The following is a 17,027-nucleotide window of genomic DNA, read 5'->3' on the forward strand; positions in this document are numbered from 1 at the left end:
GTAGCCGGGAAGGAAGATTAGCACGTGGTCGGGGTCAAAAAAACAGGTCATTAGCCGGAACGGGAGATCAAAACGTGGTCGGGGTCAAAAAACGGGTCATAGCAGGAGACAAACGGGGAAATCAGGAACAGACGTGTGGAAAACGGGTGACAAAATGGGACAGACGAGAGTCAGAGTCAAAAAATACTTGCCTTGTGTAAACAGGTTCGCTGTCGCACTAACAATAGGAGAGTGAAAGGACTGAGCTTAAATAGGACGGGGAACCAATCAGGTCACCAGTAGCAGCTGGCACCAAACGAGCGGGCACAAGTGAATGTAATGAGTAATCATGACACTAAGTAACAAACAAGTGGGCACTACACTACTGACAAAATGACCAGACCAGCAACACGAAACAAAAACCAAGTCAGAAATGGCAGACAGTGGATCTGAATTTTTCCTAATTTTTTATATGAATTTTTACAAAAAACACTCTATCATGTTTCGACTATATTGATACTATGATATTACCAGGTTATTTAGAGAAATTAGTGTTAAATAGACACAGTCAACCACTAAAGAATAGTTTTACTAGAAAATCACTTTAACTGGTGAGCTATTTTCAGAGCTGGTCTGCTGGCACCTTAGCTGTCATTATGGGGCACTCTCGTGCCCGTGGTCACCACATTAGGGACTCCAATTATAAAGGGTCAGAATATTTAGGGGCAGGTGTGTGGTTCCAAACCTGTCTGGCGCCCTTTGGGTGAAGCTGGCGTAACAGATCCTACCAGACATAAGAAAGCATTGCTATATTTATCTGATCTTATTGGAATATAATTGTTAGCTTTTTACTAGATTCAATTCGGTCCACTAGACTATATACATCATTTAAAATATTACTACATTTGATCAATCCGTCCCTCGGCTTGTAGCTTACTTTTTTATTTGGCCTTTCCATCGTTGTAACTTTGACACCCCTGTTATAGAATATTTAAGAGCTCCAATTCTTGAAGACATTTTTCTTTTTCTCTTCTGCATTTACATTTCCATTACCTGGAATGTTTTTCCAGCTTCATCTTGACATGTAATTCATTGCTGTTTATGCAGGGTGTGTTTGGTGACTCATTGTCCTAAAAACAAACCGATAGTAACTTGACTGCAAGTCACAATTCCATAAAATGTATTACTTAACAACATGACCTATGATCCAACTTTCCATATTAAAATGACAGACAATTCCCCGTAAGACAGAGAAAGTAAGCATTTTGGGGTTAAGGCGTCCACTTGAGCGTCCTTTTCTCCATTTCAATTGTGGACCATAATATCTTACTAGACCGGCAAAAAATTGATTCTTTCAGGAACCGTCCTCTTATGGTTCAGATATGACGCATTGTTTTAATATTGTGAAATGACATCTGAGCCCTCTCGTGTTTTCTGGTGTTTCGCAGGGTTCAGTACTTGGCACCCTTCTTTTCAGCATTTACATGCTTCCATTCAGTGATATTATTCGCAAGTATAATATCAGTTTCCATTGCTTCGCAGATGACACTAAACTATATCTTTCGATGGAGGAATCTGCCCCACTAAACTGGAAATGTGGAGCCTCACTGAGATGAAAAGATGGATATCACTTCACTTCTTGCGCCTAAACCCTGAAAAGACCGAAATGTTAATTATTAGTCCATCTAAATGCCATGACTTGTTCTCAAAAACTGCTCTGAATATTGACAAATGTAAAATCACCCAGAGTGGCTCTGTCAAAATTTTAGGTGTTACATTTGACCCCAATCTGTCCTGCCAACACACGTTAAGAATATTACTCGAACAGCATTTTCCATCTTGCAACATTGTTAAAATTTGCCCTATGCCGTCCCAGTCTGATGCGAAAATTATAATTCATGCAATTGTTATCTCCCATCTCGATTACTGTAATGCACTACTCTCCGGTCTCCCAAAGTCCAAAATCAAGAGCCTTCAGCTGGTACAAAATGCTGCAGCGAGGCTTTCAACTAAGACAAGAAAGTTTGATCACATTACCCCGATTTTAGCGAACCTGCATTGGCTCCCTGTTAGCTTAAGATGTGATTTAAGGTTCTGTTGGTAGTATACAAAATCACGCATGGACTTGCTCCCTCTATCTTTCAGATTTAATTTCGCCCTATTTAGCCTTCACTCTGAAAATGTTGGTCTAATAGTGATTCCAAGAGCCAAGAAAAGAGATCCGCAGGTTCAAGAGCGTTCTCCATTTGGGATAACCTTATGTGCGGTCCCTTCTCAAGGTTTCTTCATTTTCCTTATGTTGAGGTTTTTCAGTTTTTCCTTGCCCTCATGTAGGTTTTAGAACAGGGGATGGTGCAAGAATAGTCTGTGGTTTGCAATTATCTGTGGTCTGTGCAGCCCTTTGAGATTCCTTGTGATTACGGACTATACAAATAAACATGATTTGACTTGTCTTGTTAAATACAGAGTGCAGTGCTTGATGACTTTTTTAAGTAATTTATGTCAGACGGACTGACAATGGCGAATTGGGATAGAATGTCTTGTAATACAATCACGTTTTCCGTCCGAGCGGCCAAAATATCTCCCTTTCACTGCAGGGTTCAGCTCACTTTCCCAGTGGGTGATTGAAACCTTTTCAGAGCGATACTTTCAGCTCTTCACTTTTGCTTCTGGGAGATTCCTTCCCTATTGCTGCCACTCTTTTACTTAATTCCCTGTCAATTACTCGCTTGCTTCCTTGGTTGCCAGGGGCCACTAACTCCCACAGAAGCCTTACTTATTCCTGCCTTTGCCTATTTTAATTTCTCTTTTAAAGGCCCTTCAGCAGAGATACCTCTCAATTATTATCGGTAAAAGAAATTAGAAATAACAACGAAAAGAAAAATGATTATTATCAACAGTAATTATAAAAAATTATAATGGTCATAAGGACTAACAGGCTTGGAGACAGTTCCAGGGATCGTAAACCTTTTATAAATATATATATATATTATATATATATATATATATATATATATATATATATATATATATATATATATATATATATATATATATATATATATATATATATATATATATAATATTTACTGTACTGGAATCTGGGAAGTGATTATTGGTTGGCTGACCATGAATTACTGTAGTTTCCTGACTATAATTTGCTGTTATTTTCTTAGTTTGGCCAGGGTGCGACCTATACTCCGGTGAGACTTGTATGTGGAATAATAAACACATTATTATATCAGTGACTTTTTAGTGTTTTATGACAGGTACTGTATATCATTTAACAACTTGTTTTCCCACTAAACCACAAGAGGGCGCTTTAGGTCTGTGTTGATAATTTGGACCATGCCCTGCTGTAGGGGGTGGGGACATTTTTAAGGCGAAGGAGGAAGCGGCTTATCGTCCATCACCCCCTGTTTTGGAGGAGTTATTTACCGGTAAAAATTACACTGGGGATAAAGATTTTGTCAGTGTTTGTGATTAGAAGTGAAACTTACAGTTTGGTTAGCATGGTCTCTATATTAGAGTTATCTGAATAAATCTTATTTTGTTAGGTCGTTAATGTCTTATTCGATCCCGTCTAAGACATCCATTCACACTTATTCAGCCTGTTCTCTTTATTTATATTTTAAATTTCCTTTCAAGATGATACATATGTTTTTGGTGTTGAATTTTATCAAATACATTTCCCTCATAAATGTCACTTATACTCCAGGTGCTTCTTATACATATATTATCCTTCTTAATGATGCAATTTATGGCTGGTGCGACTTATACTCGGGTGCGAGTTATAGTCCAGAAAATACGGTACTCTATTTGCCATGTGTAATAAAAGGTCATTGTGTTTGTATGCCGCCTGCTTCCAAATTTGGCCTCCTTGAGAGAAAGGACACAGATGACTGAGAGTGTTTGCTTTGTTTGACAGCGGTAATCAAAAGTGTCTGCCCTGGGAAAACGGTTGACAGATTTGCGAGGCAGTGGACGGAGGCCTCCTTGTCTTTGTCTGTCCGAGCCGCAGAGGACACCACATAAGCACAGGCCCAACCTCGATTAAGTTGCCATTTTCAATTTAGATGCTAATTGCTAGCTGATGGTCTCCTCTGGGGTTGCGCAGGGGTGACAAATTATATCACCTTTTTGTCCTCTCGGAAGGGTTTGATTAAGACAAAATCATATCCAGACAAGATGGCTTCCACATGTGCTTTGAGCGTCGCTATCTGGTATCGAAGAGGTAATTACCGTAGATTTCGGGTGAGAGAGTGCACCCGCTGCATGTTCAAATTTAAGAGCAAAACTCAATTTTGTCTTTGTGCAAAGAGCACTGGATTTTAAGTTGCAGTATTAAGCCCGGCGCACACTCGGCGACAACTGCGTGGGGATTTTGACGCAGATGCGAACAGCGCCGTGCCCATGCACATCTGATGCCGTTTTCAGCTCTACTGCAAGTTGTTTACATCACATGTTTTCAGGTCATGTGACCATTCAAGATGGAGATTACCGGAGTGACAAAAACAAGCATATATTTACCACCCCAGCGACTGGCTAGTAACCAGTTCTGCCCACTGCCTGAAGATAGTTGGAGGGGGTCCAGCACCCCCCGCGACCCTACTGAGGATAAACGGCGAAAATGGTGGATGGATATTTACCACCACGCCGAAATAAAACAGGAATGAAGGCTGTGTCGCGTAAAATGTAAACCCTATATTTCAAAACGACAGCATACTGAAGAGAATAGTGCAAATTGCAACACAGACGTCGTTTTTGTGATGTTGTATTGATGGATGCTGTTCTAATGGATTCCATTGCATTAGCTTGTCATCATTCCTCGAGGATTAAAGGTTACTCCAACGATCTGAGAATGTCTCAGATGATACAGTAAGTGAACAGAAGCATTTTTGATAGATGACCAGCAGGCTTCATAACCTGCAAAAATGTTGATTATTAACATATATTAAATGGTTATCTTTTTAAAAATGTATATTTAGCGCCACTCTTGTTTTAAGTGTCCTTGAGTGTGTCTTTCCCCCACAAAAAAATATATATTTCCTAAAACATGAATGTCCACAGCGCTCAACGCTCACAGTCAAAAGCTGGCTGCTTTTTTCTATACTTTCTATGTTTATCATTATTTTACATATTAACTTATAAACATATTTATTAAATTTCATTTAAAAACAAATCTGGGCCAGCCCTTGTTTAATATAACTGTCACGGTTGCCATGGCGCCCAATACGCCCCACCCGTGTAGCGCCAGCTGCGGCTCATTGACAGATTGGCTTTCCATCTATTTAAGCTCAGTGCTCTCACTCTTCCTTTGTCAGTCCGTCAATGAACCTCTGCCCCGCAATACGTGGGTTTTGACTGGGTCCTGTTTCCTGTTGGTATTTCCTGTCCGGTATTGTTCCCGTCCAGTTTGTTCTGTTTTTTTTCCGATATACTGTTTTGATATCAATCCTGTCTGTCCCGACCTGTCCGATATCTGCTTGGGAAATTGGTATTGATCTCGTCGGCCTCTGGCTTCCTATCATTCCACGCTAGACTGCGTGCATGACTCCCCATTTCCCGTAAAATAAAAGGCTTTTGTGAGAAACGTCACGCATTTGGGTCCTGATCCTGTTCCGGTTGTTGATAATAACACTTAAAAAGGAATTCACTTATTATCATGCTTTAATTCTAAGTGTTTCAAAACCAGAAAAATGGTTTATTTATAAAAAAATAAAATTGAATTTTAACATGTCTGCAAGTTTATTCATTCAGACATACGGTTATTGCTATTCCAGAAAGACTCGTCGCCTCTTTTGTCATATTTTTTTTTACATAGCTGGAATGTTTACAGTAAACAAAGATATATTTTTTTAAAGTGTTAAAAATTGAGAAAGTTGAAATAGCAGATAAGCAAAAAGATGGATTGGCCAACATTATGTTTCTTCCTTATTTAGTGCAGAGGTATGGGCTCAATCAAATTAATCTGTTTCCGTCTGGCCCGGTCCCACTGAAAAATGATTGAACCCAAAGTGGCCTGCAGTTCAAATCGTTTGCCCATCTCTGGTCTAGAGGCTTGTCTTTACAGATGAAAACAACTGATGTCTACTCAGATCTACACAATATAATCGCAGGTTTTACAGATAAAGAACCAGAGCTCTTTTCAACGCAGCCCACCAATTTCAGTATTTCAATCCGAAAAAAATTAGCCTGACCAGAACATGGCGTATTTTGGCAGGCAACATTATGGTACAGAAAAAATCTTGTCATCCAAAACAGGTACCATTCACAACGACCACTACGACTGACTAACAACCTAAGAAGAAGAATCCCAAAGCTAATTAATGAAAGATCCCTTAAAGAAGAACAGGCTTTTCTAATATCGATTGCACATTAAAAAGAAAAAGGTGCAAAGAGAATTTCTTTGGTTTACGAGGAATGATAGGTTGGTCCAAGCCAGGATGCGTGGGCACGCCAATGCTTGACAGTCAAACTTGATGACTCTTCTCCCTGAAATTGATCAACATTCGGCCCCTCAAGCTAGTTGGATTCGTTACATGAAATATGGGAGGCGTGTTGATCGTGAGTAACCCCAAGTCCTTCATTACTCTTTGTAGTTGACATTTTCACCATTTTCAGGGGTCCTTTCAAGACAAACCATCAGTTTTTTCCAGGAATGGTTATTTAGAACAGACACATTTGATGATGCTAGGTCACACATCCCGCAATTATTTGAAAATTTTAAAAGCCAAGCAGGAAATTTGCCATCTTTTTTGTGTCTGACATTTACGACCCTGTAAGTGCGACGGATTGGAAGCCACTAAATCGTTGTGCTTCCATTATTGCTTTTAGGCATAACCACTTATTGTTTTTAAGATGTCAGTGATTAATTTGTCGGCACTATCAATCTCATCCCAAGTCAGACGGGCGATTGCCTTCAAGGAAGCAGCCATGTTTTATTAGAATGGGAGACGCCGAATGTATGAAGCAACGCCGTTCCCTTGAAGGAGACTGATAGCTGTCGAATTATTTACCGATTACATCAGACGTCCTCTCAGGGGGATTTGATTCAATCATTTTCATCATCCTCATCCTCCTCCCACAGCCTACTTCACTGTGAAAAAAAAAAAGGACATACTGTCTACTCACATCAATGGTTGCAATACAGTTATGGTCATTTTAAATCCAATTTTCTGACAAGTGACATTGCTTTTGAAGGGACCCTTTGTACTTTTTGACCACTTGATGTTGCTGTTTTGTATAGTACAATCAAAAATGAGTGCTAAAAAGCTCAAGGAAGAATAAGAACTCTCGAAGTGACCAAACTACACCATATTTCCTGTCATTCTTTCGCCCGGCCTTTTTCAATGTTTGTTTTTTTAATCCTATCCATAAAACAAGATGGTGGACAATTAAGCCATCTCCATCGAGGTCAGTGTGTCATGACCAGCACACAGGGTAGACCCAATTGTGTAACGTTTTTTCACAATTTCATTTAAAGTAAGAGGAAGGGCAGTGCCCGCGATCCGGTGCTCACTGGACACGGGAAGCAAGTCGTTCTCGCACTCGGATTGTGATCCGAATACGGAAGTGGATCTTCTGTAGCGAGCGATGGCGGTGTCAGCGACAGACAAACAGGTCGGTAGCCGGGACAAGAAGAGCAAAAGCGCGGTCGGGGTCGGAAACGAGTCTTAAGCCAGGATGGGAGAGTAGACGTAGTCGGGATCAAAAATGTGTCGTAAGCCAGGACGGGAGAGGAGACGTGGTCGGGATCAAAACAGGTCGTAGACAAACGGGAGAGGCGGGAGTCGGGGTTGATAAAGGCTTGCCTTGTATAAACAGAGGTTCGCAGACGGGCTGACAACTGGGGATTGACAGGACTGGGTTTAAATAGGGACAGGGAGCTAATCAGAGCCCGCAGTGGTTGGTGGCAAAAGAGCGGGCACAGGTGATTCAAATCTGTAATCATGACACAGTGTGTGTCAAATAGGGTTTAATTGTGGCGCTACTACTCTAGGGGGCAGTAGAGCTCTCATTGGTAGAGTGTGTGCTCATGGTGTTTTTAGTTTTGTTTACGTTTAGCATTAACACCCTGCAATGAGTGTAAAATGTTGACACGCGGTGTCGCAGACTCTCAAGTAAAACTTGAAAAAAATAGGTGTAGTTTAAAATAAATTACCGTCGAACAGACACATGTAAACGATCCTGGTTTATGTTTTACGTATTCTTTTCAATTGTATTTTTTAAATAATTATATTTAAAATTTGTAGTGCACATCTGGTCCATTTCTACCTAAAAGAGTTTATTGTAGTGCAAATGTAATATTTTTTTATCTTTGAATGCTTTCTTGAGCCTTTTTTAATACCACACTTGTAGAAATGTGAGGTTTTTAAGTGCAACTGTTTGTTTATTTACAGTAGTTAGTTACTTACGTATTTCATATATCCTTTTCGGCAACACTGAGCCATTTGTGACTAAAAGGTTTGCTCCAAACCTAAATTTACACTTTGTTCGTACACACAATATGGCTCTTTTCATGTGTACATCTGGCCCAGAGATAAAATAAGGGCCATACTATTCTTACTTTCCTTTTTCTATGCATGGAAGGCCATAGCACCACAGTAAACGATTTTCCCGGTCCAATATATGTTGGGAAAGTTTCAAATTCAGTTTTCAGACACCCTGTTCCACCAACATACCCCTTTTGCCTGTGCATCACTTAAAGATGTAATCCCACTGAACAAACTGTAAATATCCAAAAACGCCAGCAGAGCACCAGTGCAATTTGATTGAGTGAGCGGCAAGAGCGGGCGGACTCACCTGAATACTGTATGTCTGTACCCTCCTATTTTGTCGTTTTATGTAACATTTTTCCAAAAGAACTCTGCTCGCATCTTATTTTGAAACCATTATTTAAATGATCCTTAACAACCTAAAATAACCCCATGGGTTGTTATTCTTCAAAATTCTTTAAAAATTAAAAAAAGGAATATTGTCATGTTTCAGGGAGTCTTCATAAAATATGTTTATGACATGATGACACTAGTATTTTACACCCGCACCCCCACAATACTCATTGAAAAAGTGTAATGACTTGTAGGTCATGCATCCAAGATTTAAGTAACGACTGGAAAGAGACCCATTTCATGTGAGATATTTTTTGAAACGGGACAAAGGCTCTGGCATTATTATTTCATAGATTTTATCAAGTCATCAAATGTCACACAAAGTGTGCGGAAGGATTAGCTTTTGTCTAGAGAGCAGGTTTGGTGGTTTGTTGAATTTTGTTTTAAAATGTATCGTTTGACTCTCAGGTTAGCTTCATGGCTTCTTGAGTCCAAAACGTTCTCGACCCATGACTAAGTAAATCAAATTCCCTCACAAATTCTGTTAGAAAATGACGAGGTTTACCTATAAAATCCCAAATATATTTGACCTTAAACTGCATTAAAATTGGACTGTATTATTCCTCTAATACTTGTTAATGGCAATTCAAGGCAGCCAATAACGGATTTGACGTCATCAACAGATCTCTTCTTTTAATGGTACTTCGTTTTATGCCAGTAAATTCCGACGCCATTGTCCCTGCACACGCAATGTCCCAAACTCAAGTATATTATCATCCCTCTGTTGACTATAAATCAAAACCATCAACAATGGGGCGAAATCCTTAAAACGTTTTCCTTGGCTGAAGCTGATCGAAATGCATTAAAGAGAGAGACAGTGGGCTAAAACAGGGCTGAAGTCTGTTTATCATACCAGCCATTTACGTGCTTTTAAAGTAAAACGTAAGCCAAAAACGTCTGTGCAGAGAAAGAATCATAAAAGTCATAATTTTAACAACGTTTGGCCGCCAGCTGGCCTTTTGCTTTAACCGTGGAACTCCAGCTCTTGTGTTGCATTCAGGGAACATGTTAAAGGCTATTTGGTTTGCAATCTGTGAAGCAGATCCCTGAGCTGATCACCAACACAATGACGAACAACCAACTCATTACTTTTATATGAACTTGAGCCAGAGGTTCCTGACCCCTGGCCTACCAACTACAAACCAATAACAATTCGCCTTACTTCAACAATAATAACTTAGCTATTACTAGCGAAAACCTAGTACCTTTTCTGTCTGTTAAAATTTGCATGAGCGGATATTCATCAAGATTCGGAAGCCCGATACTCTAATTGTGCATATTTAACCTATCAAAATATGAAATGAGAAGCAAAATACACTTTAAGCCATTTTGAGAGTATAATGTAGAGCGCTCGTCTTGGGATCAAGAGGTCGCAGGTTTTATTCCCGGCTCCTCCGTGTTATATGTCGAAGTGGTCTTGGACAAGACACTGAATCTCTAATGCCCCCAATAGCAGGTAGTTGCCTTCCATGGCTGACGCTGCTATCGAATAGTGTGTGAAAGGGAAAAGTTTGAAGCACATAGTAAAGCGTTTTGGGAGGTCTTCATTGACTTGAAAAGCGCTATATATATATATATGCAGACCATTTACATTTACCTTTAATGTTGACAGATGATGACTCAGATGCTCAGTTACAATCAATCTGGCTCCATTTACTATTTTAAGCATTACCATAATTGGTCATTAGCTGAGAGGCTAAGCGACGTCAAGGTCATTATTACAAGATACCAAATCTCAAAGTAGGTGCAGAGAAGGATAAAGAAGGGGGATTTTGATTCCTAAATAATTTCCTAAATACACAATATTGATCAAAATGCTAGACTGGTAGTGCGCATCTAACATATCTGGTTTAAATTTATTCGGTTCAAAGGACAAAAATGATAAGTTTAAACTGTAGTAGAAACACAAGATAAAGATGGATTTTTAACTCGCAAGGAGGACAGGGAGAGAACCCTTTAGATAAGAAATTCCAACCGGTTTCAAGGGCCCTCTGACACCTTCTTTTTATTAAATATCTTAGGTTACAAAAGAAAACATAGAACGGCAAAGTGATTGGCCGATAGTTACAATGATTTACTAGTCAAAACAATAAACAACAGTCTGCAATAATGAACAAAATGAAAAACTTGCGTCCTAAAATCTTCTTTGCGGGTGTCCAATTTTAAAAACAGAATACTTTTATCAACGTCTTTTGGGTTGACCTCCACTTTTGGTAGATTTATACACTTTTTACCTAAGTAATTTTCTTGCAAATGTATTTCCACTTTTACTATCATAAAAAAGGTACATCATCTTTCACTTGCTGTGGAAGAATATGTGGCCAAAAAATGGGTCATTTGAGCCTATATGGATTTACTGAATATTTGCCTGCCTAAGGAAAGATTCATGAATAAATCCTAGTGGCTCATGAATGTTTGCAAGGACCATTGTGTTTGGTTTTGTGACTTATTTAAAATAAAACTTGAACTGCACTGTATTTGCTTCTGGATTGGCGGTTCTACCATTGCTCTTTTACAAACGCTTTGCTGTGGTTCTGCTTAAATCTAAGTCCACTTGATCCAAATGTGTCCCTATTGTATCTTGATGCGGAAGAAATATGAATACATTCATTTTGTGTGTTTGAGCGTGTGTGCGTGCGCATGAACTTTTCATTATGCTGATTGAAATTACTCGCCATATTGGAGAAGACAAAATGTTTTTTTTGCTTTTGCTTCATAGCGAGCATTAGTTATTAGCTCTGCCACATTCGGTAAAAAGACCAACAGCTAATTTGTGGTGACTACATCATCCGTTTAATCTGCCGGCATCCAATGAGCTCCGCCTTTGATGTTAAATGTCACGTTAGTTTTTTGTCAAGAAAATCAGCTTTTGGGGTGTAATCGAGATGATGATGACGATAATGGTGAAAGTTTTAATAGAGTTGTCTTATCTGCAGGGTTTCTCCGTATTTATGGTCACATGAGTGTCAACCCTTCAGGCCACATGACGGTGATGGAGGAGCTTTTCACTGACAGGTGAGTATACGGTCACACTGACACACATACGTTGGGCTGCCCACAAGGCAATTGTTTTCTCTAATAAATAATTCCATGTGATTAAAATACGTTGCAAGGCTAACAAGGGTTGTGTTTTACATCTATATTGCATGCTTATTTGAGCTTTTGGTAAAAAAAAATACAGTGAATTAACACTACAGTGATCTCCTGGTGGCCGGCACGGCGGATTAGTGGCTAGCGCGTCCGCAGCACAGTTCGGAGGTCATGGGATCAAATCCAGCTACCAGCCTTCCTTTTCAGATTTTGCATGATCCCGCGCTTGCGTGGGTTTCAAAAAACATGCATATCAGGGTAACTGGCCAGTCCAAATTGTCCCTAGGTGTGAATGAGCGAGTGAGATGTCTGTCCCTGCGACTGGGTGACAACCGGTTCAGGTTGTCCCCTGCCCACTGCTTCAAGCTAGCTCACGCACCCCGCAATCCTACTGAGGATAAGCGGTGCAGATAATGGATGGATGGATAGATGGATGGATGATACCTAGGTTAGCTCAGTTAATGGGGACCAGAACCCCCACGAAAAGTGAAAATCCACTCAGTAGTGCTGCATCTTCATAAAGGCCCCATGTGTCAGAATTACCCCGAGATTATGTCATTATTGACTGAGAGTATATGACCATAACCAAATAATAATTATGTATTGTATATGTATATGTATGTATATACCAGAGCCTTATCCCCCTAGTGAGAGGTTGCTAGAGCGAAGAACACATTCACATTTCTGACTCTTTCTGGGAGATTGATACAGAGGAGGGGATTCCCAGCCCCCTTGCTCAACCCAACTGATGTGTTGAGAGTCATTAGGTGACCAGACCCCCCAATTCCAACCCCTAATGCCGAGCGTCAAGCAGGGAGGCAATGAGTACCAATGTTGTAAGTCTTAGGTATGACTCGGCCGAGGCTTGAACCAACAACCTCCCAGTCTCGGGCGGGCGCCCTACCCCCAAGGCCACCGAGCTGGTAATAATAATTATAGATCTACAAATAAAAACTCAGAGCACAGAATTACACTTAAATGAGTGGTCTTTTTTGACATTCTACAAAAGTAAATTGGAGAGCTTCTCCTCTCAATGCAAGAAAGTGATTTAGAGAGCTAGCATTGGGTAACATTGAATTGAGCTAAGTGTCAGTGATGATTAAAATATAAGAGTCCCGAACGTGGCAGTTTCCCATGAGTTGTTGTTCCAAGTAATCCGTTTTATGGGTAATGGATCTGGCATTGGTGAGATAAAGGCTGGGGAAGGGTGGCTTAAGAGAGATGTTAGCCTAGCCGTAGCAGTGGGCTGGACCTGCAGCTATCCAATACTGATAAAACCACAGAGCACCTGCTTGTGATCACCATTTCTTTGCGCTCTTCTGACTTTCTTTAGAGTCAGTTTCGGAAGGCTTGCCTTAGCGGGAGCTGAAGGTTCGCAACGATCGGACGCAGGTAACAGGGAGTCTGGGGGTTTAAAAAATGGCAAGGAGCCAATCAGCGACCAGGGCTGTTGGCGCCACCGGGGCAGCCGCAGGTGCCCCGACTCAGTAATCATGACACGAGCACATTAATGTTAGGGTTCGACATGCTTCCCAGTTTGTTTTGGTTAAGACATTACCTTGGGCACTTGCCCGTTGTTTGACTAACAGCATAGACCAGCCCATCATAGTTTCGCACCTAGAAAGTCACGCCCACCCAACACACACAGACCTCCCTAACCTGCCCCTGCGATACCATTTGCTGTGTGCTGTCTGTTCCGAACACAATGCATTAAACGTTGCATTCAATGACAATAAATACAATTCAATTAAATCAAATATCTGCAAACAGTGAATCAGTGATAACCAGAGCAGATAAGTAGTAGTAACACTGGTAGTTTTATCTAACCGTTTAGAAAAACTATTTTCAGGTTTTTAAAAACCAATATGGGTAGATTCCATCCATTATCTGCACCGTTTATCCTTAGTAGCGTCGCAGGGGTGTCCCCTGCCCCAATGCCCGAAGATAGCTGGGCTGTGCTCCAGCATCTCCGCGACCCTACTGAGAATAAGCGGTGCAGATAATGGATGGATGGCATATTGGTAGATTAAATTCTGAAATTAAAAGAAAGAAATGGAAAATACTTTGTCTGTGCATTGCAGAACAAAGTACTTATGTTTTCTAACTTTGTTTAAACAAATGTTGCAATACACTAGTTAGATAATTTTGACAAATCATCTATTCTGCCTAGCAAAAAAGCAATGATCAAACTTTTGCTTTCTATTAAAATATAGTTGTTCTTCAAGTGGACAATGTTTCTTATGACATTATCTGCTATAAATGTTCTTTATTATAAAAAGAACCAAAAAAGTGTAAATGGTGTTTGACGAAATATCTGCTATGTCCTGGTTGCTCTAGTTTTGACCTCAGGCTGTGTGCTTTAACGAAGAGCGCACTCACATTATTTCTTTTCTTGGTTCTTTTGTACACTTTTCAAAACATCCTTCAGCCTGCAGCTTGTTGTGCTTAAAAGCGAGCAGCAATCATAGTTATTTTTGTGTCTGTGGATCACGCTAGTTGCCATCAATTTGGCATGATGTTGATGAGGGGAAAGAACAAAAAACTTGATGACATGTTGTAAGTCTTCAAAGAGAATTGCTGATTTTTTTATTCGGGTCAACGGTTTTTCTTTTAATTTTGATAATTTCTCTTGAGGAAAATCTCTGCTTATGTTTTCGATTACGTTCTTTCTCAGAACGTGTAAAATTATAACATATTCACCTTAACTTAATGGCTTTTGAACTTGCAAGGAAAACACAAAGAGAAGCCAACACTCAGATAAGAGAATCCATCCTGTTCTGAAGGCCCTCCTCTGAGCCCTTTTTTATTAAATCTCCTAGGTTCTATCCATCTAACTATCTACCCTGGTCATATCCCTTGAGGGGGGTGACAGACAGCAAGACAAACACATACACAAAAACAAAGAAAAGAAAAAAGGAAAAAGTAGCAAAAAACACAAAAATTGACCATGGCCAACCAAACACCCAAAAAAGTTAAGCACCTCGGCACTCAAGTTGGTCATGCTTTCGTCCCTCCAGATGAAACCGGACACAAGAAAGCGGCCATGTCACTCGGGTCAGGGTGACACAACACACTCTTCTGTTCAACAGCAGGGCCCAACAGCTTTGACTGGTTTACCCCTACCCTTTCTTCCACTCAGTCCCTTTACTTCCACATCCTCTCACATTTAGTGACCCTATAAGTAGGGTTTGCGAGACCTTTCGGTCCCCCGCTCCCTCCACTTTAGTCACCTCTTACGACACGCAGCAGACCACGGTGGGAGAATTATCACACCTCCCGGAGGGAGAGGGCCCCTCACCACAGGACCTAAATATCCCAGGTTACGAAAGTAGATCCGCCCTAAGGGGTGTGGGAATCAAAAAACTGCAACCTGATTGGCTGTTAGTGACAATGATGTCATCAGTTCAAATAATTAAAACAACAAACAACAATGCGCAACAGTGAGATCCCGGTTTTATTGGATTTCCCCATGTTAACAAATGTTTCAATTTAATTTAAAATCAGACTGCCCTATCTACTGTTTGCAAAGTAAGACACACTTTAAACCTATTGTGTTGTGTGGGTTTGGTAGACAACAGAGAAATACCGCATTTAATAATTTTGTGAAAGTGAAAGCTTAGTCCTTTTCTGTTGAAATTCTAATGTATTTGCTGCAAAAGGTTTCAGAGCATTTTTAAAATTTTGTTTGAATTCATAATACATATTCTTTGTTTCTTTTTGCATTATTAAAACTTTCTTATGCCAATTTTTAAGCTTTTACATCAAATGAATATCGGCTCCAAATATCTGTAAAAGACCTCTGAAAAGTAAGAATTGGTATTTGTATCGGCCCTGAAAAACCCATATCAGTCGATCCTTAGTTTAAATATAATGTAAAAAAATCAACTATTATCATATATTATATATTATATATTAGCTCTGTTAGCCTACTATCAAAGAGACTTACTTGGATACAGCATATCCTGTGGAGAATGATGCACTACTTGTCTTCTCTGTTGTAGTAGACTTCCTAAAATTTGACTTCATTAAAATTTTGATGAATTACAGAATGTTTCATTGATTTCAGAAAATTAAAGAAATCAAAAAACAAAGACATTTGTGTTGTCATTTTAATCTGATGACTGAAAAAACAAAAAACAAAATGGAATGTGCATAAGCTGACACTTAACCGGGCAACAAAAAGAGTGCAATGAAATGCAGCATGGATCAATAAAAATCAAGTAGCAGCCTTTTGAAAAGGTAAGAAAGATAACATAACATTATTATAGTGTAAGTTTCTGTGCAGTTATTTTTCTCTTTCTGTTTTCGGAGTCCACCCGCCCGTTTATTTAAAACAGCCACCTCCCCTGCTTTTGACGCTTCCCTTTTAAAACGCAAAAGCTGGGGCAAGGGCAGCTCTTTAAGGGGAAAAAATCACTACTGCGCTCCTGCTGCTAGTGGTAGAAACGCTGTATTGCACTGTGTAAAATCCTATGTTCTTTTTTATGCTCATGTGCAGGCATGTGATTACAAAAAAATTCAGGCCGGAATACAAATCTACAATTTTTGTGTGTTTCAACTTAGATTACTCAATGTTAGTAGCACTTGCAGTGATTGTTTCAGTTGGGGACAAAACCTTGCTTTTCAAAAGAGACCAAAACAGTCTATATTCTCCAAATGGTTCCATGACCACATTCAATTTACTTTGGGTAAATATTGGATTGGGACTTTAGGTTAATTTTACCGGATTTTTAATTTGGTTAAATTTAAATGAACAGCGCCCTCTTCTGGAAGGCTTTATCAGTGTTGCTGTCTACAGATCTTGAAAAAAATGCTTTGTCTTGCGATTACAGTGGGAAAGGTGAGATGGCACAACATTCATTTGGACAGGTAACTTAAAATTAGTTTTACCTGGTTATATCAGTATCAGAAATTATTTTCCCCCCATTTTATTAACACTCCACTTATTGAAACATGAATATTTTGTTTGTTTGTTTGTTTGTACATGATTCAATTGTTTGTTTGTACATGATTCAAATTGAATCTTTTCTTCCGGCGCCGTCACGAATGGCAGCCACTCCAGCAGCT

The 17,027-nt window shown here is 39.7% G+C and overlaps 1 protein-coding gene across 3 annotated transcripts in view; it reads left to right on the forward strand.

Moving 5' to 3' along the window:
- Positions 1 to 17,027, forward strand: part of htr4 (5-hydroxytryptamine receptor 4) — a 141,729-nt gene that overhangs the window by 57,191 nt on the left and 67,511 nt on the right. For all 3 annotated transcript variants that reach the window (XR_015851402.1, XM_088344534.1, XM_088344535.1), the window contains exon 2: positions 11,807 to 11,885. Coding sequence is in view for 2 of the 3 variants with exons in the window: in XM_088344534.1 (XP_088200660.1) it covers positions 11,830 to 11,885 (56 nt within the window). In the remaining variant the exon portion in view is untranslated. The remainder of the gene's footprint in view (positions 1 to 11,806; positions 11,886 to 17,027) is intronic.

This window comes from Urocampus carinirostris, chromosome 9 (assembly GCF_059441175.1).
Source record: "Urocampus carinirostris isolate Australia breed hairy pipefish chromosome 9, RoL_Ucar_1.0, whole genome shotgun sequence".
Taxonomy (NCBI): domain Eukaryota; kingdom Metazoa; phylum Chordata; class Actinopteri; order Syngnathiformes; family Syngnathidae; genus Urocampus; species Urocampus carinirostris.